Consider the following 27,508-nt stretch of genomic DNA (forward strand, 5'->3'; position numbering starts at 1 on the left):
CAATTATGAAGAATGCAAAGAGAGCATCTAGCTTCCAGGCCACAGGGAATATGTGGTAGCAGCTTTGAAAAATAGTTATTTAACATCGGAATATATCCAGTTTAGCTTCAGAAGTCCACTGATACGGTGCTGAAATGCTGATGGTGAGTTTATATTTAATTTAATTTCATATATTAAATACATGAATTATATGATGTATCATTAGAAAGCTCTATTTGAAAAGATCACCCTGTCTTATGAAACAGGAAAAAAAGGTAGTAATTAATATCAACAAATTTGCTTTGCCCCCAGTTTGAGAAAAGGCAGTTTTTACCCCCATTTCCCTCATGACTGGTAACAATGGCCTTTATCTTTTTTAATTGAGGAAGAGAAGGCAATTCCTTGGCAGGTCTAACTGCAAGCTATGTAAATGGACTCGTTAAAAAAAAATGACTGCTTTTTTTTTTTTTTATCCCCACCACTTGGGAAGATTATGCATAGCCTTGAAGAAAATACACAAATGACCTAACGTGGAGTTCAGATATGGAAATTGTGCCCACACAGACATTAGCAGGTGAGGACAATGATGGTGCGACCCTGACCTCCTCACAACAAAAGGAGAGCGATGTCTTGCAAGAAGACTGGAAGGCTGTAGGTCGGGAGATGGAACCCCGGTCATCGAAACTTATTGGAATCACGAGACAGGAAAACTTGTTTAATTAAAGATATCCTAAGTAGATATTCATTAGCAAAATAAGAGATGAAGATAATTATTGAGTTATCTCCAGTTCCTGGTTTTTTAAAATTATGACCAAGTAAAATAATGCTACTAAAACTCTTCCCCAATTAATAACTTCCAATTTCTTATCGATGGCAGATTTGATATAGTACCTCTATCTAAAAACATCTCAAAAGTAATCATTTCAAGTTGCTCTTGGATAGAGCCACAATGAAACCAACAAATTCCAGCCACCCACACCCAGATTCCTTCTACGGGAACAGAGCAGTAAATTGGCAGAAGATGCCATTACTTCTAGGAGTGGTGAGGAGGGAGAGGGAGGGGGAGGGGGAGGGAGGGGGAGGGAGATGAAAGTACACCATTGTGCAAGGCCCCATCCTTGAAAGGATAAATCTAAAAAAGGCCCCCCATACCAAATTACACTTAAGTCCTCGGCTGTAGCTCGCTGTTCCCACTCCGTACAGTAAAAAGGCTCTGGATACTCAGCATTTTCTCCATCACAGAAGCTCATGGAGCCTGAGCCTGTCTCTTAAACGACACCCGCCCCCCATTCACATCCCTACTGAACACATCACTGCAGTCATCCAAAGCCGCCTTCTAGGCAGAGGGCAGCCTAACAAGCAAATGAAAATATAGAACTACCCGTTCAATTTCGAAACATAGGCAATTTTGGATGATACTAAAAAATAATAACAGCTCATTGTTTATCCGGAAATCCAAATGTATAGGGTGCCCTGAATTTTCTCTAGAAATTCTAATTAGAAGCAAGCTTTCCAGTCACCACCAGCATCCCACAAGCCCCGTCCCTTTCAGCCCTCACTGAACCCCACGCTTCTCTAGGCCACACTCTTGAACCACACAGTGTTCCGACTAGCTCAGTTCAGTCGCTCTTATGCAAAAAAAAAAAAAAAAAGGAATGGTCATATTTCCTTTCTGCCACCTATTTCCACACCATTTTGCCTAAGTTGCAAAAGCTCTAAAAATTGCTCTTCAAAAAATAATAATAATAATGAGACAGGAGAGGTGGCCCAGAGATCAAGAGGGAACCTAAGTTAAGGTCCTGCCCTCTATTGCAGGCAGTTCACAACCACCTGTAACTCCAGTTGCAAGGGATTCTGTGTCCTCTTCCAGTCTCCTCAGGTAACAGGCCCCAGCATGATGCACACATATGTGCAGGCATTCACAAATACACATAAATTAAGTATTTAAAAAAAAAAAAAAAAAGCACTGTCCACATTCACAGTGCAATTATCTGTCAACATCCATATCCCTCACTGACCTGATTCGGAGGCGCAGCTCCTGTTCTTCATACCTCCGACCACAAGGTGGCAGCATACCAGAATCAGAGTTCATGGCAGAATCTATTCACCACAAAGATCCTTGACCTGAAGAAACGTTGACTTACCTTGAGTTTGAACATTCACTGAGCTTTGTTTTCAAGTTGGGGGAAAAAGGAAAACTTATGGAGGAAAAACATACACATAAGCCTTAAACTATATCAGTGCCGATAAACATCATAAGCTAAGTGGGAGAAAATGGCAAACAAGTAGGGAGATATTGTCAAGAAATGTGTCAAAGTTAATAACCTTAATAAACTCAAGGATCTCATTCGAACTGAAAACCAAAATACTAAAACCCCAATTAGAAACTAGAGAACATAAATATATGACTAACTGAAAACATTCAAATGGCCAATAAATATGTATTAAAACGTAATTCATCCTCACTAAAAATAGAAATGCAAATTAAACATGTAAGATGTTTTTGCTTATGGCATATCAGCAATCTCCCCAGAAGTATCTTCCTCTGTATCCCGCTCATCTAGTCTTTTTATCAAATAAAAGCACATATTTTAAGATGACTGTCACAGTAAACATCATGGAACGTGGCTGACAAACCTATCAAGTGACACAGAACAACTTCTCAGGCAATCGGTTTGTCTAGACATATTAAGAGCCTTAAAAAAAAAAAAATCAGCTCCTGGCTGGAGAGATGGCTCAGAGGTTAAGACCACTGACTGTTCTTCCAGAGGTCCTGAGTTCAAATCCCAGCAACCACATGGTGGCTCACAACCATCTGTGATGAGATCTGGTGCCCTCTTCTGGTGTGTCTGAAGACAGCAACGGTGTACTTACATATAATAAATAGTTTTGGTTGTGAGCCTAGCCTTTAACGGCTGAGCCATCTCTCCAGCCCACATATAATAAATAAATAAATCTTTAAAAAAAAAAATCAGTTTGTGCCCTTTGGGTTGATAGGATTCTTTCAAGGGATCTACCCTAAGAGACAACAGCAAAGCTGTAAGGTTGACGCTGCAGAAGTATTGCATAACCACTAAAAATGGTGCTTTTTAAAAAAATGATGTAATGACAAGAACAAATGAAGGCACTACAATGTTCTCTTAGAATGTTTGTTTTACAGCTGGTCCCTAGAGACCCAGAATCCATTTGGTGCCTTAACAGTGTCTAATAACAGGAAAACCATAACCTCATAGTTCTGTAGAACAAACACAGATGTGATCTTTTTTTTTTCTTTTTCCGGTGAGACAAGGTCTCACTATGTAAGCCAGGCTAGCCCCCAACTTGTAGTAAATCTTCTACAGTGGTTACTGCATCCTCTTAGTCTTTATTTTCGGTTCATACCTGTTGGTTTCCCAAATGGTCTATCACAGGCGACTTCAGGCTCTCGCCAGCCTTCGCCTGACTGACAGTACAATGCACAGTGTTCCCAGAGCACTCGGAACTCTCTCTTCCTGGTCCTTCTTTTCTCCTCCCACTCATCCTCCCTTCTCCCTTTCTCCCATCCCAGAAGTTCTCTTCTCTGGACTGATAATATCTCTTAGCTTTAAGGATTTTCAGCCGGCATTTCCAACATGCACAGCTCTAAGCTCTAGTGGCATAATCAGTACACATGCTCCACACCCTTTATTTTTAACACTGAAAACCACTGAGGAGACCAGATTGCTTAACTTGGTCCTTTCCTACTCTTTCTGTAGAAGCAGCTTTCTCAGAATATCTCCAGTGGGAACACCTAAGAGCCAGTGAATGCTTCAGTCATATCCACAAGCTCTTCCCTTGCTTCCAACCCAGGAAGTCCTCCACTGAAGACAAGAGCTTCATCTTAACTTTGAACGAATATTCAGAAGTAACACAGCTAAAATGTCACACACACACACACACACACACACACACACACACAGAGAGACAGGTAGATAGATATAGATAATATAGATATCACATTCCCACTATTAGAGTCATTCAATAACTATTTAATATACCTGAAAAAAGTACCGAGCTATAATAAAATATTGGATGTATATATACATGTAATATTGTCTTTGTGGGGCTACATGATAAACAAAGGCAAAACATTCTAGGGCAAAGAGGAGAGAGCAACCTTTGAGAATCTAAAAGGTGTGCTCTTAACCCGTGGGCTTGGACAGGGAGTGCTGTCCTGGCTGCCAGTGGTCTGCTCCACTCCCTGACCTTGCATCTGATGAGATGAAGCTGTTCCCACCTCAAAACACAGTTGTGCTTTCCAACGAGGAAAGGCACAGTACAGCCGCATGTTGGCTGCCGCCTTACTACAGGCTCCTCTCGATACCTCCATTTTAAAATACAGAGCCTGGCCAACGTGCGTGCCTGAGACGGAGACTTGGCCAGAATGCTAAGAAGATAAACATGGTAGTTGAACTGGATACTGGATACTGGTTACCAGTTACCACTCCATGAGTAGGCCACACAGAAGATTCCATGTATATAAAATAGTATATTAAAGTAAACTTACAAAAGCAAAGAGCAATCACTGCAACTATAATTTTTTTTCTTCTTCTTTGGGAATTCTAATTTTAAAAGCATTAAAGGAGACAGCTGCTCATGCTGTGATATGCACTAAACAGCCTGAAGGATAAAAAAAATATATTTGTAGCTCATAATAACTATTGACCTTTCTGATATACAATGTTCCCTGCGTTAGCTATTCGGTTCTATCAACAGTGAAGATTGAACATGACTTTTTAATAGAAAACATGGGGTTTGAGCTGCCTTCGCAAAGGTGTTTATGTATTATTTTGTATCGTACTACAAAGACTGAGTCCAGATGCCCTTTGTCTGGTATCAGAGGTGCCTAAAAGAAAAGGGGAACAGAGAAGAGTTGTGTAAAGAAAGGCAGGGAAATGCTGGGCTGATTCGGAAGAGAAAGGAGAAGGCACTTGCTGGTGAGGATCTTATATATGAAGAATTGGCTCATAACCCTTTTACTATGGCGATAAAAGCATTGCCACACTCGATCCCATACACAGTATCCGTAATGGAATCCACGCTGTGTCCCAGGAGGAAATGCTATATTTTTCTTCCAGAATAGATCCCTCAAGTGGCAACATTTATAGGAAGTTTCCAGGAAGATTTAAAACACTGGCTCGAAGTACTGGTGCCGTGTGTCCTTTGGCACGCACAGGCACTACGGTTTGGGTATAGTGGTTTTCACGTTCTCTCTAAGGTGATCTTCACAATACCTGGCATTCCCCCCCCCCCGCCCCCGAACCCTCCTGCCCGTTAGTTGTGTACAGAAACACCCACTGGTAGCAGCTTGGCGCTGACACTGTGTATATTTTTCCAGAGAGGTATCACCAAACAACAAGTGATAGCTGCAGGCAGCTGCCACACATGCTCCCTCAGAGGACGGCCTCCAACAGCAGCCCTGCCAGGCACAGGAAGCCTGAAAGCTACCCAGTGTTAGGATTCCATCCCCTGTCAGGCCAGAGAGTGCCAGGGGTCCTGATAGGTGGCAGGGGTTGGCAGGCTATTAGACTTAACTCTCTCTTGATCTCTCTCTCTCTCTCAGTCTCTCTCCCTCTCCCCTCTCCTTCCCTCGTCTGTCCTCTCTCAGGCTCTCTCCTCTCCTCCCTCTCCCCTCTCTCCTTTCAATCTCTCTGCCTCTCAGTCACACTTTCGTCTCCCCCCCCCCCGACTACTTTTTAACGTTACTTTGAAAAGGATTTATTACATCATTATTGAACCACAACTATGTCACAGCTCTGCTCTGGAGTTTCCGTTGATGATTTGCAAGTTTCAAAACAAAGCTGCAGGCTCACGGGAGTTAGAGCAGAAAGTCGCCCTAGTGAGACTGGCATAAATGGGGCTTACTTTAACCCAATCCAGAGCAAGCGCCCCAGTGGACAAGAGGTCACTGAGCCAGAGGATTCCACCACTGCACTGCCTATGAGAGAAAGGACATCCCGGAGCACAGAAAACAGAGGGTACTAACTGGCCTTGCCACCAGGGCCACCAATTCCACTGTGGTATCCTGAGGGTTGTAGTATTGGAACATGGCAAAGACAGGCCCGTGGGATGAAAAACAACTCTCAAAAGACAAAGTATTCTCTACCTGAAGATGCAGCCAGCTCTCTCTTACTACTGAAATAATGTTTTTTTTTTGGGGGGGGGGGATCAATTCTGTAGGGACAAGCAGAGGGAGAAGGGACCTTGATTCCCTCCCCTCAGTGTCCTGTGACAGTATAACCTAGCCTAGGAGAGTGGCAGAGGTCAAGTTGGAATTCTTGAAAGAAAGCAGGTGAGAATGCTACTTTGTCTCAGCACAGGTAACCCAGAAGGATGAGCAGGGCTGGAAAGACAATCCCGCCTGGGGACATGTCACAGTCATGTCCCTATTGTTAGAACCTTTTGAAAATTACCAACTTTAAAAAGCTGAGCACTTTGGGCTGGAGAGATGGCCCAGTGGTTAAGAACACTGACTGCTCTTCCAGAGGTCCTGAGTTCAATTCCCAGCAACCACATGGTGACTCACAATCTGGTGGGTCTGAAAATAGCTACAGTGTACTCAAAAGAATAAAATTAAAACAAAAACAAAAAACAACAACTGAGCACTTGAACCTCTCCTCATTAAATCAATATTGCAATTCATATTCCCTATACATGCAAGTTTGCCAGCTACCGACTTGCTGGCAAGCATTCTTTCCCACCGTTGCACAAGTGTGACCCATGTCCTTGGTTATCATGTAGCACAACAGAGCTAGGGTTTCCCAGAAAGATCTGACATGGACAGCAAAGCTACTGTGAATGCAGATGTCCTTGAACCTTGAAAGCTTTAAAAAGGCAAAGCTGCCTTGTGTAGCTCCTGGGAGCGAGGAGCCCAGGAACACCTTGTTCCAGTACTAGGAAAGCCAGAGTACAGTCATCCCAGGTTCCCTGGGGCTAGCTAGATGGTCTGCTTCCAAGGTCATTAATGTGACTCTTGCTACAGTGGCCTCTCCAGAGAACTTTCTGAGTTTGACACAGCATCTCGTTGGTTTCCATCACAATGACTGGAGAGGCCATGGAAGAACCAGCTAGTCACACACTATCCACCTCTCTATATGCTGTTTTGTAAAAGGAAGTCACCAGGTCCAGCCCACACTCACTCAAGGAAACAGAAAGTGGTACCACCTTTGAGAAGAGGCGTTCTGAAGAACTTGTGGCAGCTAATGACTATGAAAATTTTCATCTGGAATAAATATAAAATCTGCCATAACAATCTTATGATTTTAAAAGATTCATGCTTGGCCTGCCATTCATACAGTAGGTTGGAAAGATTTTATAGGTCAGTATTTAATGAATATCTGCTACTGAATATATATATATATATATATATATATATATATATACATGGCTGTGTATGTATATGTATATATACATACAAATAAATATGTAACATATCCAAAGCAATGATTATATGTATACATACATACACATATAATGAACCATGAACCATGCTGGGTGTCATAAGAGATCAAGGTTGGATGTCTGTCAGGCTGCCTTGTGCTATTTGGAATAAGATTAAATGGAGATTAAAAGTATATTAGTAAGCTAAGAGAAGCATGTTGTTGACATCATGGTCTTTAGAGCCAGATAAATATTTATCATATTTGTGCTCTGCTACTAGATGGCTGGGATGTCTTGATAACATAATGATATTCTAATATAATAAATATTTATTGTTTGCATTGGTCAGTATGGGCTAATTGTTCTGCAGTTTTAAAAAAAAAATCCCCCAATATAAAATGATTTATATCTGAGAGGACCAAAAGTCGGGGAAGAGGGAAGTCCACCGTATCTTCTAAATGCCAGGTTACGAGAGCAGCCATTGTCTGAACTGGTAACAGTCACTGCAGCAAAAGGACAGAGACAGCAGAGCATCCGGATGAGGGCCTGAAAACGAGGTGACTTTTATGACATCTCATTGTCTGAAAGAAGACATGAGCGTCAGCTCCAAGGAACTTTGAAAGTACCGTTTGTCCTCGAGTGATAGAAGATAATTTTTAAATGTTTTCAAATTATTAATGCATACTCATTTCTCTACCACTTCCTAGAAGGGTCTTGAGAATTTCTAGATTTGGGTACCTGTGGGGTTTCTAGAACCAGTCTTGCATGGAGACCCAGGAATGGCTCTATTTAATTCCATGTCATAAAGACTGGCCCAAACTATACTTCTCTTATACAAAGAAAATACCTTACTATTGAGAAGGAACATTTCTTAAAACTTATTTTTTCCCTTTTTTTCTTCTCTTTTTTTCCCCCCTGCATGCACCAGGGTTTGATGGTATTTGGAGGGTTCAGATGCTAGACATGCATCTACACATAAATAAGGGCCCTGTTGGTGCTTTACCCATGTCCTTGTGGAGTCCCCATAGCAGATTTGACAGTATTCAGAAAGCGCCTAGCCCTCATTCGCATCCTGGAAAACCTCTATCGATCTCAACACCTGTCACCTCCACCAGCTCCTGTCCCTAGGAGGATGTGAGGGACGCACAGTCCACATTTAATAGAGTCACCAGCAGATGAATGATAACTGAAGTCTCATTGCGATTACAGCAGGCACCAACATTCTGACTTTGGTTATGAATTTTCTGTAAATTTTATATAAAAAATATATCAAAATGGATATTTCAAGAACTTCAGCAATATAGACATTTAAAAGTTGAGGGGATGGAAAGGCTTCTCAGTTAGGGAGAACATATATCTCCTATAGGGGGGACCCAACTGTGGTTCCTAGCACCTGCATTAAATGGCTCACAGCTGCCTGTAACTCCACCTTTAGGGGATCCAGTGCCTCTGACCTCCATGGATGCTGAACAACTCATGCACACATGCGCGCGCGCAACACACACACACACACATTTATTCAAGAGTTAAAGACCCCTGAGATTGCAGAACGAAGTAGTATATATGTCTGTATTTTGATTTAGCTTTTCATCATGTCGGTCTTGGTTTTATGTTTTCATCTTTTAGCTTATATTTCATGGGCTAAGAGTGGGCATGACTCAGATCTGACCCCTCTGTGCAGCTTTTCCATCCATCTGCCTTGTGTTTCAGGCAGTAGCTAGAACTTCCTGGAATCCCAAACTTATCAGAGCACGAGGCAGTAGTGGCCGGTCTCTGAGAGTTGACAAGAGCATATTCCACATCTAGAAAGCACTCGAAAATATTTCTTAGACATAAGATGGAGTCACTGTGTCTAGAGAGCACAGGTCTCAAGTGGACTTCTCCCCCTACTCCCTCCTCTCTGTCAGCTCACCCACAACCCAGCCCATCCACTGTGACTCCTCCCCCAGTGCAGCCCTCCTCCTCCCTGGACTTTCACCTGAGACATTCTCTCAAAAAGCTTTTCTGAGGTGGCTGCCATTGCAGCCATTGCAAGCCAAGCCTCTTTTCACAGGAGAGACACCACTGTCACAATTGTGATAGCTATTTGCTACCCCATAGGAAGCCTGGCCATGGTGGGGGGGATCTGAGTAAGTTGGCCACCTGTCCCGTTGAAAGGTGGAACATGGCAGGCTCCTCCTGCTCCTGAGCTCAGAACCAGGAAGCTATAGGCAGTCAAAGTGAAAGTCACCATCATGAAAACAAGCTCTGACTGCCCCACCTATGTCTCATTGACTCCTCGGTCCCCTTGCTCTTGAAGTTGAGTATGATGGTTAATTTAGATTCTAAATCTCGGCTTCAGTGGGGCAGAACCTGACCTTAGCATTCCTTACACACCAGTTATCCCCAGTGTAATTAACATTACCCTGCGTGTTTAGGCAATTACTACTGTAACAGGAGGCGGATGCTGTACTCCTGCCTGGGCTAGCAGTGTTTGCCTTGGTGTTTGGCTGCACAGCTCACTGGAAGCTGTGTTTTCACCCAGCAGGAAGCCCCCTTACTGCGATCTCTCCTGTAGACTCGGAGTGTTTGGCCCGTGCAGTTCTTGTTTCTGAAAGCAGGAAGTATTTCTCAGCGTGCCTGAATGGCCTTCTCTTCTACAGTGAGGCCCTTCCTTCCCGGCTGGGTGAGGTCATCCAGAGCCCTACCCCTAAAGCCCTGAAGACATATTTTCTCTTCTCTGAGAAGTTTCTTTATTTCCGTTCCCTCTGCTATTGCAAACACAATCTTGCTGAACAGAGCTAAATTTTTAAAAGCCGAGCTTGTGCTGTGGATTTTGATGGCTTCACGTTAGTTCAAGTCTCTGAGGACCAGTGTCAATAAATGTGTGAGGGACAACAGTAGACGGGCGTACGTTTCCATTTCCAGCAGGATGAAAAACCGCTATAAATTAAGTCTAACCTTAAATGTATAATCTGTCCTTGGGAGAAAGAAAAAAAAAAAGAAAGGATATAGCATCTTCAAGCTCTTGGCATCCCTTTCGAGGAAAAAAAAAAATTGGTTCTAAGGGTCTCTGATCTTGTGTTTTAGTAAAATAGAACTGCACGGCTGACTGACAGTTCTGATCTAAAGCATTTACGTTTAAGTTTTGATCTCTCTGCTTTTGATTAAAACTAATGAGCTCATTTAATTCAAAATGGGAATCTCTGATAAGAGAAATAAGGTCGATGTGATTGGATTAGAGGGGCAAATTAAACTCTTAGAGCAGAAGTTTGTGCTTATATAGTGTATTAAAAAGCTGTTGGCGTATTATGGCGTGTTAGATGATGAGAAAAATTTCATAGTAATTCATATTTAATCAGAAGAAATGAAAGTACTAAATATAACATGGCTCTGCTTTTCCCTCGAGTGATAAAAAGCTGTACATTTAAAATGACATCAGATCAGTGCTCTCTAAAACAAAAAAAGGAAAGCCTTGGGAGGGACACACAGGGAAGGGGCAGATGTCCGACAGCCTGCACCCCAGAGTGGAAATGCTACCAATGTAGGAAACTGAGACTCACCAGGCTATGAATGACATGATAAGTCCCCTAGACCGTAGATAGCACAGTGCCTATGATTACGGTGTCCACACCCTCCTGCCAACTGAGCATCAATCACATCTAGTATGAAATGCAGAGATTACTTATTCTTTAAAATATACAAATAGCATGCCATAATTTTAAGGTTTTCCAATTTTTAATCTCTTTTATAGTTGTTTTGTCCTATGATTCTTACAGCTTACTTCTTTTCCTCCTTCCTCCTCTTCTCTCTTATTCTTCTTTTTCTTCTTCTTTTTCTTCTCCTCCTCCTCCTCCTTCTCCTTCTTCATTGGTTTTGTTTGTTTTGTTTTGTTTTGTTTTGTTTTGTTTTGTTTTTTATCTCCTGAGACAGGGTGTCACTTTGCAGGCTTGGCTAGCCCGGCACTCAATATGTGAGCAGGTTGGCCTTGAACTCACAGAGATCTACCTGCCTCTGCCTACCAGGATTCACGTGTGTGAGCCATGGGTGCCCAGCTTCTTACAGCTCTGGATTACATGTTTTTTGTTTGTTTGTTTGTTTTGTTTTGTTATTGATGTTGTTGTTTTTAATCTCTATTCCAGAAAAAAGAAAGAAAAGAAAAGAAAATAGTGTTAGATTAAAACTAGTAAAAAAAAAAATCCAGTTTGTTGATGGTCTTTAGTCTTTTTAATTTTGAAGTAAGAAAAAGATAATATCTAAGAAGACCAAAATTAGAATATTTATTAGTATAAAATCCCCAAATTGAATTTATTTGCAGGAAAATACTTCAATTTATAAAATCTCTTCAAAATTTCTTTAAAAGGAAATTGGCTTCCATAGCACTGGATCAGCCTATGGCCTCCCACCACTTGAGTCACACAGGCAAAAACATCCTATTCACTCTAGAAGCATTTCCTGGAGAAGAGTAACTGCTCTGTTTAAGATAGAAAATGTCCTGGATTAAACGCAGAGAAACAGAGGGGCTGGAAAGATAGCTCAGCAGTTAGAGCAAGTATTGCTCTTGCTGAAGACCCAGCTTCATTTCCAATGCCCACAGCTGGCAACTCAGAGCCAACTGCCTGTAACTCCAGCCCCTGGAGACCCAACGCCCTCTTCTGGCCACATTAGTGCACATCGCCTCAACACAGACACAGATACAAGACACAGACACAAGACACAAGCGCACATAATTCAAAATGGAACAAACACTTAAAAAAAATAAAGTCAGAAGTAGAAAAACAGACTCTGCTGTTTGGCTGACAACTGGGGCAAAAAGCTACTGTGATGAGACTTTGATTGTTTGCGTAGTTTTTCTTTCTCTCTGCCTGTACATCCCATTCTCTTACCTCCACCCGCACTCAGGTGAGAAGATCGCATGCTTCCTATTCACAATGAAAAGAATCAACTGAGAAGGATGTGGGGAGAGCAACAAGCAGGGCCTTGTCCTTGTTGCCAGGGCATCCCTGCCTATACCCTGTCCCTCCCATGGACACTTGGGCCCTTCCCTTTCAGAGCACTGCTTCTGAGCATGGCAGCCAACGCTCAAAGGAAGCTTCACTTACTTACTATTAGACCCCACTCAGGAAGAAGCAGCAAATTTTTAAAAAAAAAACTGAAAAGCTCTTGTTAGAAACTGGAAAGGAGTTTCTTTAGACGCCTTAATTTTTCTTCTTCTTCTTCTTTTTTTTTCTTTTCTGCAAAGTAAACATTTTCTCAATGAGGTAAATTGATTACCACCCTCTCAACACCCATCAGTCATTTATTTTTAGTGAACTCAAGGGTTGCACCTGAGCAGCATCTCTGGGGCGCTGTGCAGAGACGGAAATTACACGTGTTTGTGTTTTTCTCTTCCTCAGTGGAGACGACCAGCCCCAGTCTGCTAACCACGGACAACACCCTTGAACGGTCCTTTTTCATCCGAATGAAGTCTACTCTGACCAAACGTGGAGTCCACATCAAGTCATCTGGGTATAAGGTAAGCTGGGCTTGGGAAGGGAACACAGCCAAGCCGAGGCAGTTTACACTGAGTTCCGCAACTGCTTTGGGTCCATATAGTTAACACATGGGGCCTGGAGTGTTACACAACGTAGGCCCCCTGGCCAGTTTGCAGCCTCAACAGAGACATCTTTAGATCCCTTCCTTATCCCTTCAGACATAGCTGGTGCATCAAACGTCCAAGCTCCTATCTTTTCTTCAAGCTACTAGTTATGCCAGGCACTCCAGCGCCTGCTAGGAATTCACACTGGTGGAGAAGGATGCTAGGAATTCACACTGGTAGAGAAAGAGAGTCAAATTTCTTTCGGTCCTGCAGGTAATTTTTCCAGAATGGCTGCTATGAGACTCTCCCTTTTCTCATGTCCCCCTTAAAATGTCCCCTTTCTCTGAAGTGACTATCCCGGTCAATAACATTGATGCTGAGGAGGAAAAGACAAGAGGAGACCCGGGCCTGGCTGGCCAGCCCTGACCAGCACAGTCAGAAGGCTTATCAGGCTCCAGGTTCAGTGAGAGACTCTCTCAAAAAATAAGAGGGCAAGCAATTGAGGAAGATGCTGGACAGCAGACTATGGTCGACACACCTAAATACACTCATCCACCCACACACAGACACGCACGCAAATCAGGTTGAATCTTAGAATCTTTTATTTTAAAATTGTGATTCCTGGACATTAGTCATACTTAGGCATCCACAGAGAACTCAAAAACTACCCAGTATGCACATATTCCTCATGGGCAGAGATCAAGTTTGGAGTCATAATCTATACAACATCATCATTTTAAGGCTGAGGATATCTCAAGAAATCCCAACATTCTAGTTACTATAGCAACATAAATTAAGAGCTAGAACATTTATGAAATGCCTTTCGAAACCTGAATCATACCATTTTACAACACACTAACCAGTCTCTTAAACAGCATCTATTGTACATCGGAAGGCAAACACAAACAGAATGTTAGCATCAGTGTGCCCGCACGACCTGCTCCAGGCTGAGACCTTAAAGCTTATCTGTGTTCTTTAGGATGACGCCAGCATTGTTGGTGGTGCTAACAACCATTACTGACAGGGTTTAAAACCTTTATGTAAGTCATCAAAACGCTAGCAGCTGTATAAAGTCAGAGGCATGCACTTTCATTGACATTAATTCTTTAAAGGGGGGAAAAATGTTTTAAGAAAGGAGGTGGAAAATCCTTCCCAGGACGACCTTTAGCTGAGCTGTCCTACAGTCTGAAAGGCACGGGAGAGGCAACCTTGACCTTTAGCAGGGTGCAAAGCAAAGAGAGAGCAACCGGTCAGTTCCTACAGTAGCTTCCCCCATGGACAGTTATTATACGTCAGTGCATTGTCAGGGAGAAAGACAGACCTAGTCTTCAGGGTCGCTGGTGCTTCCCTGTCTTGGCGAACAGTATGCATTTACTCCTTATTAACCGTGGGCATTAGCACATTTGGACTCTCTAAGTAGACTACAGATGTGAGATATTCTTTAAGTGCTAGAAAGGGTCATTCTTTGCATTCCATACTTGAGAGTCCTGGGGTTTCCTTTTTAACTCTTACTTTCCTGCCTGCCGGCATCCTTTCTCATTCCTGCTGATTGGTAGTGGGCATATCACAGATGGAAAGCAATGGTTAGTATAATTCAATATCATTGAGTAATTTAAAGTTTTGAAAAAGAAAATGATTTCATACTACAGACTATAGTTTACGGAGCTCTTTGGATATTTGATCTCCAAAAAGAATGGTATGCGTGGTTATAACAATAATAAGTATGGCTATAACAATAATAAGGACAAAGAGTTTGTCTAGGCAACAGACCAAGCATCTCCTTAGGCTGTGATGGGCCATCTGGGTGCCTCAGTAAGGCTACATTTGTTGCCTGATCTGAAGTTAGACTTGTGAACACCAACCGTTCAGCAGAGACTTTTGAGCTCCCAGTGTGGGACTTGTTTTAGAGTCTACAATCCCAGCATCAAACAGTACATAGTCTTTGCTTTCACAGCGCTTGCAACATGGGAGCGGGAAGAGGACTATATCGAGTAATAAAGCAATGATTTAGAGGGTAATGAAAGCAAAAGGAACAGCAGCCAGCATCTTGGAGCCCTGTGAAAGGCTGGGTAAGCTTAGCTCTCACAACTGTCCTAGAAGAGAGTGTTTGGACTGGTTCCCTTTAATAGATACAAAGAAACTAAGGGTGCAAAAATGAATTAGCGACCCAAGCTCATGTGCTGACTCATACCCCATGCCTTTCCTCTGACCAGGCTACACTACACAGTGATGGGAGGAAATGTGAACGCCAGACACCACTTTAGATAGGAGAGGTCACAGGAGATTGGTGGCATTGTTGCCTATAAGTCATGAATGAGAAGGGACCTCACATGTACAACTGGGGAGGGGAGATGTCCAAAACAACATGAACCTGGGATTAAAGGCTCCTTACTATGAGGAGAGAGAGAGACAGACAGACAGACAGACAGACAAAAATTTCAAAAGGACAACCTTGAACAAGAAAGAGTTGGCAAGCAATTAGGAACAGTTCTAGAACCTGTCACCTCATGAAATGTCAGATTGCCTATCTCACTGCAACATACCTCTGAGGAAGTCTGTCTCAAGAAACCATGGATAGCTCTAGCAAGTGTCATGTGCCCCTCCTCAGATCTGCTATCCACAACCATTTTATCCACCCCCTCAAAGATGGATAACCCAGCAGGCCCAGCCTTGCCCCTTCTTTGTAACGAACGTTCCTGATTAATTCACCTTGTCTGAAAGTTAGGGGAAGGCCCAGCGAGAGCCTGTGACATGACGCAGCTGAACAACATCCCTGTTTATCTGTTCATTCTCAGTAAGTAAATCTAGCAGCTTATAAAACATTCCAATAAAACTGGTAATCACCCACCACCACACAATAAACGCAATAAAAAGGAACTGCAATGATAATTTCTCTGTACTTCCAATATTCCTTCTAATTTATTATCATCATGCACATGTTGGTTTTCCCATAAAGGTCCACAAAGGACTGTCCTAGGTCAGTGTATTTCTTCATTTTTTTTTCTATGACCTTGGACTATGGACCCTTCTAATGTTCTCCAAGACTCCTGGACCCTTCTTGCAGTTGTCAGCGTAGCACTTACAGTAACAAAAGAAGATACCCAATGCCATCTGAGTACAAGGAACTATGTACTTATCAGTAACTGTACACACTAGTCCACAAAGGAGCACTATTTTACAATCTCCTCCGTGCAGTCTGCATATTGTATGCCCAGTTTGCAGACCATAACACTGAGGCTTTCACAGGTAGGCTTCCGCCCTTCGCTTTGGGCAGCTCTTAAACAGCTGCTGGGGAATCGGAATGAAAGCCAGGCAATTAAGTTCCAGAACTGGCCCTCTGCTTCACTCATAAAGAACGCAGACGACCTGTCATCACTGAGATGGTGGGACTCCGTACGTGGTCCTTTACATTTTTAAAAGGAGAGCACCCTGCCTGAGACCTTGCAGGTGTGACTCACAATGTCCCACTGCTCTAAGGCACCAGGGTACAGTGAGACTAACAGACCCACCCTCCTTCCCAGGACCCACATCCTGATCACAGACAGGGCATGCGCCCTCGACCTGGAACTCCAAAGTTTGAAGCATCTGACCAGCAGCACAATGCCACAATGAAAAATTGCACCCCTGACTCCATCTGCCAGGTCAGAGTCAAAGCACAGATGGGACTAAAGATGACTCATAAAACTACCTCCAGGCTTTGTGCACAAGGTACATATGAAACATACATGAGTTTTAGGGTTCAAACTTTGGTCCCATCCCCAAAATTCTCGTCATGTATGCAAACATTTTAAAATCTCAAACGCTTTTGGCCCCAATCCTTTCAGATAAGAGCTACTCAACCTGGACCTCATATCCAAGAATTCTAACCAAGAAGGGCCCCTTGAGTCTCCTGACTCAGGAATGGAGTATGAAGGCTTCACTTGCCACACCCTAGACCTCAGGGAATCGCTCTAATGAAGTTTTGTTCTTTCAGTCCTCATCCGCCTTGAAATCCACAGTAGCTTGTTATCTGGTCAAGCCACTTTTTATGCCTTAGGGGCCTCCCTGTTGTTTAGGTCTCATTGTTGGCCACATATCTTAGCATAACACAGCTCTCATTTAAATTGCCTTGCATCAATATTCTGCCTTCTTGATTAGGTCTATGTCTGGGGGAACTTACTAGGTAGAGCACATGGGGCAAAGGAGATATGTAATCAGGGAAATTATGGAAAGGAGCTCTAATTGGGTCGCCTCCTTAGCTTAGCTCCTGTCTTTGGAGGATAGCTTCCGTCGTCGGTGTGGAACTTCCAGCTTTCTAACCTACTCCTGCATGCCCACCAGCACCTCGGTCATCTCCGGAATATTTATCCCAACACATTTTAACGCCCTGACTCTACTAGCAGAGCAGAGTAGCCTGTACTCCTGAAACAGGCACAGAGAGAGTCCCTACCCCATTGCATGCAGTACTAAGAGCATCCTTCACTTCTTCTCAAGAGTGAAATCTGCAGTGACTGCTGTCCCTGTATGGCATGTACTCAGGGACCACGAAGGGACCTTGGGGGCAATTCAGGGAAAATTGTAAACTCCAACAACCCTCATCTGGGATGATTCGGTACCAAGGTGTTGGACTAAATGCTTGAAAGGCCATATGGGCTCCTTGAGATATAAAGACTCAGAACGAGAGTAATTCACTGGCTTACTGCAGTGGTTCTCAACCTTCCTGAGGCTGGGACCCTTTAGCACAGAGACTTTTCTAGTGCTGGGGTGACTTCCAATCATAGAATTATCTCATTGTTACTTTGTAACTATAATTTTGCTACTGTTGTGAACCATAATGTAAACATCTGACGTGCAGGATAACTGATAGGCAACTGTGAAAGAGTGGGTCAACCCCAAAAGTGGTCCTGACCCCCAGGTTGAGAACCACTCTCTGGTTTATGGCCACAGCTGATAACTTCCATTTTACAAACTTCTAGTCTTAAAATGTATAGTAGCAAAAGCAGCAAATTGGGGTGTGAAATTTAGCTAAAGAAAGCCTTGCCTTCCCTAAACACACACGTAAGTGTCTCTTAAAGTACAAATCTCTCTTGTTCTGAGAGTTTCTGAGAGTTCCTAGTAATAGCTGTCCCATGACATAAATGAGATCATATGATTTTTCACAGTGGTTTTATTTCCTTTGGACATTGTAGAACTCTTTAAAGATTTGATGATATGTATGGAGCCTCCCACAGTAAATTCACTCTGCATCGGCAGGTTCTTGAGTTCTTGGGGCTTATCCATTTCATCTTGTTTCAAAATCCCATTTAATCTGAAGCCATCTTCAGAACGTGTATTAAAAGAGCGAGTTATATCTTCCAGAAGGTATTTTAGTACATGCTCACTTTTATTTCCTTTTCCCCTCTCCATCCCATTTGCCTACCTAGTATTAGAATCCCCAGGAGCCTTGTACCAAAATCAGCAGCTATTAGACCTCAGAAGCAGAAAACCGTGTCTTCCATTCTGATATCCCTCTTGTAGATAAAAGATCATTTCTAAAATGATTATCGCAAAATATTGTTTAGAAACATTATACTTGCTGAGCAATAGTGGCACATGCCTTTAATCCAGCACTCGGGAGGCAGAGTTTGAGATCAGTATGGTCTACACAGGGTGAGTTCCAGGACAGCCAGAGCTATACGGAGAGACCTTGCCTCAGAAAGTCACTGAGAGAGAGAAAGGCAGAGACAGAGAGAGACAGGAAGGGGATTCAGGAAGAAGAAAATAGGACTAGCAAGCTGGTTCAGTGTGTCAAGTAGCTTGCGAACAAGCCTGACGACCTGAATAAATAAATAAATATAAAGAGAATTATTTTCAGTGACACCTGCTACTGAGCTCAATGTCAAAATTACATCTAGTTAATTTCAAAGGCTGAGGGTTCTTTTTGTACAAACTGAGTCTTGCTTGGATGTTTCTGTTGGTGAGTTTCAGGATGCCTGCAATACTGGCATAGATCTTACCCTGTCAGTCATTTAGAATTTTGGTCCTTGGGTTAATTCTTCAGGAAGATCCATAACATTGAGAAGCCTCCCCTATCCACCCTTCATCTCCACTGGTGTTAGTGCACTGCAGAACTTGGCCAGGTCTCCCCAAACCAGTTTCTATTCCCCAACCCGAATGCCTCTTTTCCGGATCTACAGTAAGACATCAGATTAGCTCCTAGCAGACCTTATTCCTCCCTGTTTCTCCTGTGTTCTGTTTGGCTCTCTCCCCATGGACTCGGAGACCGTTGACTTCTCTACTGCTCATAGTATCATCGGCTGCTCACAGTACCGGAATGCTTATGGAGCTGACCCCAGCTTCTCTCCCTGTCAAGCCGTTCTTCCTGAGAACCTTTCCATGGATGTTCTAGCTAGCCCAGACCCTTAGCTTTCCTGAAAAGCATGTGGGCAGTCATGGTGCTATGTTTGACCATGCTGTTTAGCTTTCCCAGAATGCTTCTTGGCTACCTGGGAAACGCTTCGCCACTATGGCACCCACGCCTGACTGCTTTGTTCGTTCCCCCTACTGCATGTGAGAAAACAACCCTCCATCTCTGAGCTACTGTGGCAGCACACATGCTCTTTGGTGCCTATTTTCTTATCAGTAAAGTGAAGTAGCACGCAATTCGGTGTTTTTCCTACAGATCAAGTCACTCAAGCTCAACTAAGCATCTTCGCGCTGTTTTATGAAATATTTTCCTATAATTTCAGTGAATATCATAATACTTCTCTTAGGCAATTACCTCTGATTTCCCAATTTTGAAAGTAAGTAAGTAAAACTGGGGTGGAGAAACTCGGTGAAAGGCAAGGCTCAAAGAAGTATCAAGATTTCCTGAATCCCAACAACTTCTCCTTTCTAAGACTCCGTGGTGAATGCTGGGTGTGTTCTCCTTTCTAAGACTCAGTGGTGAATGCTGGGTGTGTTCTCCTTTCTAAGACTCCGTGGTGAATGCTGGGTGTGTTCTCCTTTCTAAGACTCCGTGGTGAATGCTGGGTGCGTTCTCCTTTCTTCCCGAGCACCATCGGCTGCCTCAAGCTGTTATCCAGCAAATGTTTTCTGAATTAAATTGCATGCTTTCTCTTCTTTTGAAACGTGAATGAGGATTGACTATAGTACTGTGTGCCATTTCGTATCATCAGATAGCATGAATTAGTGACTTTTCTTCTGCGTTGGCCAAACTATATAGAAATTTACAGACGAGGATTCCTTTGGTCCAAGGATTCCTGCTTCAGTCCACTGTGGAAGTCTTGGCTGGGATGAAACATCACAGTCAAAGGGTTTCTTTGGCTTACACTTCTACACTGTAGTCATCTCTGAAGGAAGTCAGGACAGGACCTCTAATACTGTGAGCCTGGAGGCAGGAGATGATGCAGAAACTAGGAAAGAGTGCTTACTGGCCTATTGGCTCCTCATGGTTTGCTCAGCCTGCTTTCTTATATACCCTAGAATCACCAAGCCAGGGAACCCACCATGGGATGGGCCTTCCCACATCAACCACTAATTAAGAAAATGGCTTACAAGCTTTCCTAGAGCCTTATCTTATGGGGCCATTTTATTGATTGAGGTTCCTCCTCTTGTGTCAAGTTGGCGTAAATCCAACACAGGCAGGGAAGGCATGGAGGGAGCAGAAAAAAGGACTGTGAATGCCCACTGTCTTTCTCTTCTTTCCCCATTTATTTCATCTGTAGCACCAGCCTATGGGATGATGCTGTCTACACCTCAGGCAAGGGTTGCTTCCTGTTGCTCACCTCTGGAAACACCCTCACATACATCCAGGGATCTACCTCAACCTCAAGGCAATTCTATATCCAATCTGGTTGACAATAGAGATTAACCTCCAGTTTGCTAATCTGATATTAGCAGTATTTAGAGCAGCAGTTCTCAACCTGTTAGTCACAACCCTTTGGGGGTCAAATGACCCTCTCACAGGGGTCACCTAAGACAATCAGAAAACATAGATATTTACATTACGATTCTTAACAGTAGCAAAATTACAGTTAAGAAATAGCAACAAAAATAATGTTATGACTGGGGGTCATCATAACATAAGGAATGTATTAAAGGGTCACAGCCCTGCTGCATTAAATCCATTAAAAGGTTTAGAACCATTGATTTAGACTGACCCTTGGAACAGCTACAAGCCCAAATAACTACATGATCTGGCTTCCATTTCACCATTTTATCTCAAGGAATTGTGAATCTTTCTCAGTATATTACCCAAATCAAAGTGTACAATAGTCCTGTGGACACTAGTTCAGAAAATGACAGACACAGATTTGCATCTATCCCATTGTCATTTCCTGTTAGTCTGTGATCAGCATTTTCTTTCTTTTAAATGATCTTTGAAAAGCATTTTTTCTGTAATTCTTAAATTTTATGCAATAGGTTTTGATCATATTTTATCCCTCCCAACACCCCAACCCCTCCCTACTGATCCAAATTCATGGTCTCCTCTCTCTCCTCTCTCCTCTCTCCTCTCTCCTCTCTCTCTCTCCTTAACATTTATGGGCTGCATTTCTAATTATTACTAGAGTGTTTGCTAGTACCCTACCTTATGCTACAATGGTATGACTCCTCAGAAATTGTAAAGAATATAGAAAGTGTTGTCATAGGAAACTGGCTCTCTACTTGCCCAAGAAGTTCACTACATTCAGAGAGCAGCGTTGCATGGAGGTATGCCTAGCACTAGTGGAGGATACAGTGTGGCTACAGTTTTGCACTGGGGATTTCTGAGAGCATTCATCAGTTGAAAGTTGCTCTTTCTCCCCATCAAGGATAGACAAGACATCATTGAAAAGTTCCTCTCAGTCTGAGTTTCTAAGATGCCCCGAAGTCTGGACCCATTAGTGCATCTGCTGAAGCTTTTGATTCGGTTCGGTGTTATCGTGAACTGATGGCTGCGGCATCCCACAGCAGCCGAGCCCTGCAGAATGTGGCTATCTTGTCAAATCAATAGATGAAGTTTCAGAGAGACCAAAAATTCTGTCAATCAGTTCAGACTTTCTAAGACCGTGCATTTATTGTCTTTCAATCAACCCCGACACCCAGAATAAATTGAAGAAGCAAAAAAATTCCAGAATAGAATTTATAGGCAGAGGTTACCCTGGTTTAAGAAAAAAAAAATGCAAACAGAACAGAGAACCAATAAAATCAAGATTTCTAAATCATTTTAGTCTCTACTCACCTCTGCACAATTGTCATGCTACAGTTTGTATATGCTCAGCCCAGGGAGTGGCACTATTAAAAGGCCTGGTTGTGTCCTTGTTGGAGTAGGTGTGTCACTGTGGGTGTGAACTTTAAGACCCTCCTCCTAGCTGCCTGGATACCAAGGCATGACAGTAGTTCCAGCTTGGGATGTGGCATTTCTGTCAGCACTGAACTATTTTACCAACCAGAGATATGATCACTAGCCATTCTGCGATGTGTCTAAATCCTAACTATGTCAGTGACTACAACCCAAATGTGCCACTAACCTACAGGTCCTCCATTTTGCATTACATAAAGAAGAATGTGGAGGAAGTAACTATAGTCTGCCTGACTGATGCTGTGTCTTCTCTGGTCTCTAAGAATTTGTAGCACAAACAACAAAAGTGATGGCCACTTTGGAAATGACATCCCTAAAGAAAAGAAAATGACCTTGTCAATGTAAGAGGTCTTTAATACTCTTCAAAATTATAACGGTTTCATCACTCTACTCTCAATCTCACAGATGCGTTTATATAATTGCCCCACTTATTGACAGGGCCTCATAGAAATTAGTTTTTAAATGGACTTGAAAACCAAAAGGTAAGCTCTTGGTCAATTCATCATTTCTTCCAGGCCAACACTTCAATATACTGAGAGTCCCTGCCTCCCCAAAATAATCTCTTCCAATGGCTGGGATAACAGTTTTTTTTAAACTCTGCAAATTTTAAGTGCTTAAAGATAAATTACTCCGACTGACACTTAGTACCTTAAAACCTCCCTGATGAGCAGTGTTTAAGCACAGAGCTGTGACATCAGGTAACCAAGGATGTGGACTGTATTCTGCCTTCCCAGCTCTTTGACTTTAAGTAGATGATTTGACTACTTGAAGTTTCCTGTCTCATAAAGGGAAAATGGTAAGAGAACCTCCTTTGTGGGGCACTGAAAAATTTTTAAAAAAGGCATGAAAGTGAAGAGCTTCCATGACTGCAGGCCCCGGGAGCATAGGATCCTCACTGAACGTTTGACAGAGGTGAGTCCAGACTACCTAAACCTTCATTTCTTTACCTCTGCATGCACACCTGTAGAGATGGACAGTAATTCACCAGTACCTCTTCAGATCATCTCCTGGAAGTTATATGAGCTCCAGAATAATAAATGATTTCTCCAGAATATAGAAAAGGCATTTATTTCTGGGAAATTTCTCTTTGCTTTAGTGTCCTGAATATTGATTTGATTATAAGGGACAAAATGTGACTGAAATACGTCATCTGTCCCTTTAACAAAAGAAGCACATACCAAATGGTTTTCTTTGGAATTGATTTAGCGTCATGGCAAGACTAATACAGCCCTTTAATGTAAGAAATGTAGTAGAGGCAGGGCTAATTTGATGCTGTTGATCTCTGGAATAAATGGGACTTCTAGGATCTGCAGTGCACAAGGTTCCAAGTTTGATTAGACCCTCTACATATCATAAATTGAACTCTCAAGGGCAGGCAACTACCACTGTGGCCTAAACCCTGCGGCATCTCCAGGGGAAATTCTGTTTGCTCATTCAAAGTAGAGGAAAGGAGCTGGAGTCCTAGACTCCGAATCTTCTCATCCATTACCTCTCTGGAGGAACATGGTATCAATCAATCTTTCCGATCTCTGTAAATGCCCTGCCAAACCCCACCATCACTCTAAAAGCATAACCATATTACAAAGTTCTGGAGTAGGAAGATGCCTATTGAACCAGAATCATCATCACTGTGACCTGTTCATATCCTTCAGGAGTCATATTCAAGGGTTGCCATACTGACATGCATTTATGCATGTGTGTGTACCTGTGTGTATGTGTGCACAAGGCTTTGTTTTTGTGTTTATTGAATTTTTTTAGACAGGGGCTCACTATACAGCCCTGACTAGCCTAGAACTTACTATGTAGACCAGGCTGCCCTGGAACTCACAGAGATCCACCTACCTCGGCCTCTTGAATATTGGAATTAAAGGCATGTGCCACCATGCCCAGTCTGCTTTTCCATTTTGATCTGAGCACACTTGCACATTTTGATCTCTAAGTTGCCATGATGGAGATTCACAGTTAGCCTCGTAGAGATTGCCATTTGACTCATAGCTGCATCTCTACCTTCCTTTTACAGGTAACTTTGTGCTAACTTTAGATTCTCCCTGGAATCTGTGCTGTCCTTGGATGTGAGCCTCACCTGTATTTCACTGAGATTTCTATCCCAAAAAATCACTTTCTTGTCCCATTCCCAATAAAACCTAACTCAAGCATCTGCCCTACAACCTACCACCTGCTCTGCCCTCTGTACCATGACTTCTCAAAGCACTGACCACAACCTGTTGTGTATATTTATTTGCATAGGCTTCTTTTCTTTTAACTGTGATTTATCTACAAAATCCTAGAATGGCATAAAGCACACAGTTGAAATTAAATAAACTTTCTGTTTCAGAAATAAAAGTGTTCATATATTCTGTTTATGGTTTGTAGTGAGGGCAGTGTGCATCCCTCCTCTGGCTAAGAGTCGCCGTTCTTTAGAAGGGCCTTAGATAGAGTTCAGGATATGTTTTCCATGACCAAGTAATTGTTTACCTTTCCAAGCCCTGATAAGTATAAGTTGCCATTTTCTTGTGCCTTTTAAATGTATGCTATACACACTCTCTGGCAAGCGTTTTTCATACTTTCATATTTGGTTGTTAAAAATTAACATGTATTTAACTTAAACCCCACTTGTACCCAATTCTTATGGCTAGAGCTCTAGAAGCATAATCAAGAGATACTTGATTGTTACTTGGTAGTTCTGAATATATTAACATTCCTCAACAGCCCCTTACCAAATGTCCTTCAAACCCTTGAGTCCTTGTAAAAGTCATGAACAGAGTGGCTTAATAGAAGTACATCTAATGGGGTGAGTTAGGAAATCCTACATACCTCCCACCCCCAGCACTTCCTTCCTTCCTCTTGCAATGGAAGGCAGGCATCCTAAGTTTTTTGGCTTCCCAGCTCTTTAGTTTAAAATAACCTAAACAGCAGGACTTGCCTTTGATGCACATGAATCAATGGTGGTCGACACTGTCTCCTGGCACTGATGCCCCATCTATACATTAGAGGTGTGGCTTCTCTTGGGACATTCTGGGTAGCATGGAAGAGGACCTGTCTCCACAAGAGCAGCCCTGGTGTCTGAAGACAGGGAAGTTGAAATCTAATTTGTTGCATGACTTTGTAGCAAAAGGTAGTTAAATAACCAAAATATATTCCAGAACTGTAACCAAAATGGTGGGCAAAGGTCAGTCATCGTTGTCTTCCTCCTCCCCCTCCTCCTCCTCCTCCTTCCCCTCCTCCCTCCCCCCTCCTCCTCTTCCTCTTCTTCTTTCTTCTTCTTTCTTCTTCTTTCTTCTTCTTTCTCTGGGTAGCTCTGGTTGTCCAGAAACTTGTTTTGTAGACCAGACTGGCCTCTAACTCAAAAGATCCTGCTTCAGAAGTCTGCCTCTGCCTCCTGCGTGCTGGGATTAAAGGTATATGCCACCATGCCTGGCATGAGAGCTTCTAATCCTTTGTAAACTTGTAAACCTTGTCCTCAGGGAGATTACACATAGACTGAAATGACTTGGACTCAAGAGAAATTACCTTAGATCCTAAATGGAGGGGGGAAATAAAATTTTGGTTTGAGAGGGATACTCTTGTCTAACTCTAGTGGTGACAAATGTCCTCACTTATTTCATCATAACACATACTCACCCTTATCTTTGTACCAAGCAACATTTACACAATAGCATATCCCCCATCTTGGATTTTGAGAAATTGGGTAGCTAATAGATACCTATGCCAACACTGTCTGGAATCATTTTAAGTTTCCATTTGAAAGAACCTAATATGCATTAAGTCATGAAAAAACACTATTTTAGTGATAAGTAGAATTATCAATATAAATTCTAAGGCTCTTGAATATAACATAGAACTAGAAAATGGTGATGGGGGTTGTTCTTTGGTTTGGTTTGGCTTTTGGCTTTTAAACCAGAGTGTCTCATTCCTTGGCTTTCCTGGCACTCGCTCTGTAGACTAGGCTGGCCTTAAACTCACAGAGATCAGCTTGCCCCTGCCTCCCAAGTAGTGGGAGGAAAGGGAGGCAGCACCACACTGGACCTGACATTGATATTCTTGACTCGTATTATTAATAAACTACCAACTTCCCTGTGAAATGTATATTTCATCTCATTCAAGAGAAGAATCGAAAAGAGGATGCAGTTTACACAAGACCCCATAGTGGCCATAACCCTAGCACCTGGACATGATGGGGAATTTTAACTTATGCAGATTTGAGCTTTAAGGAACAAAAGTAGTAGTGGTGCCTGGCCCTTGTGGGTCGTTGGGCATTCAAAGATCACTGTAGTCCCATCATGCTAAAAACAAAACCCCAAAGTAGACCTTGATAGACAGAGCATGCTCAGTAAGTGAAAGGGGAGTGAAACTCAGACCCACCAACCACACTATTCCTTGGACAGCTAACAGATGACTTCTCTGGAGAGACTGCATGTCTAGTCATCCCCCCCCCACACACACACACACACTAAACACACCCAAAGTGGTCCTACCCTTTGAGGAATCTCAGTGGAAGGGAAGCCTTAGAGACAGTGGAGTACCCAGAGATTCTTCTCCCTTTTGCATTCAGTGATCACACCTCCTAATCATGCCATCCAGTTCTAAAAACTTTTAAAGCATGGTGCTCTGCTAGGGAAAATTCATGGGCACCTGCTTTTGATTTACTTCCTGCTTGGAATAATTTCCACACAGCTGTGACATTGCAGAGACTCTGCTCAAAGTAGCGAGCCGCGGATGCTCAGGCAAGATGGGGTATGTTGGCTGTTTGGATTACAATGATTTCAGCTATTCCTTCTCTTTTCATACAGCATCATTAGTAATCTGTCATTCTAATAAGAGTAGTTCCCTTTTGACATCGTGGAGGTGAGAAGAAATCCTCCCTGGCATGAAAAATGAGGTGATATTTCAGCCACATCATTTCACTGAAGATAAAATGGAAAGCTTTATTACCCCCCATGCCTTAAAGAAAGCTGAACAAGGCATATGCTGACCCCAGAGCTTATCTCCTTCAGCTCTTTGCAGAGTGGTATGGAATCAGTAATTTTAATTGTTCCAACTAGTTCCAGAATGCCCCCCCAAAGCTTTACATGTGCATACCGAAAACAGTTTGAAAATAACCCTTATCTGTTTGTTCTTTGGAGTCAGAGAAAACAAAAGAGAAACCCAGTATAACCAAGAATGATTTCATCTCCCTCCTTCAGTGTCACGTGATGTTCAAAGTACTTAGCAATTGATTTTGCCCAGTCATGTGCTCACTACCAATCATGTACTTGTGTGCATTACACACTGTG

At 42.7% G+C, this 27,508-nt stretch overlaps 1 protein-coding gene across 1 annotated transcript in view; it reads left to right on the plus strand.

Annotated features, from left to right (window-relative positions):
- Npas3 (neuronal PAS domain protein 3) overlaps positions 1-27,508 on the plus strand; it is an 823,498-nt gene that overhangs the window by 744,782 nt on the left and 51,208 nt on the right. The window contains exon 7 of the mRNA XM_021178865.2: positions 12,753-12,871. Within this exon, the coding sequence (XP_021034524.1) occupies positions 12,753-12,871 (119 nt within the window). The remainder of the gene's footprint in view (positions 1-12,752; positions 12,872-27,508) is intronic.

Source organism: Mus caroli, chromosome 12 (genome assembly GCF_900094665.2).
Source record: "Mus caroli chromosome 12, CAROLI_EIJ_v1.1, whole genome shotgun sequence".
Classification (NCBI taxonomy): Eukaryota; Metazoa; Chordata; class Mammalia; order Rodentia; family Muridae; genus Mus; species Mus caroli.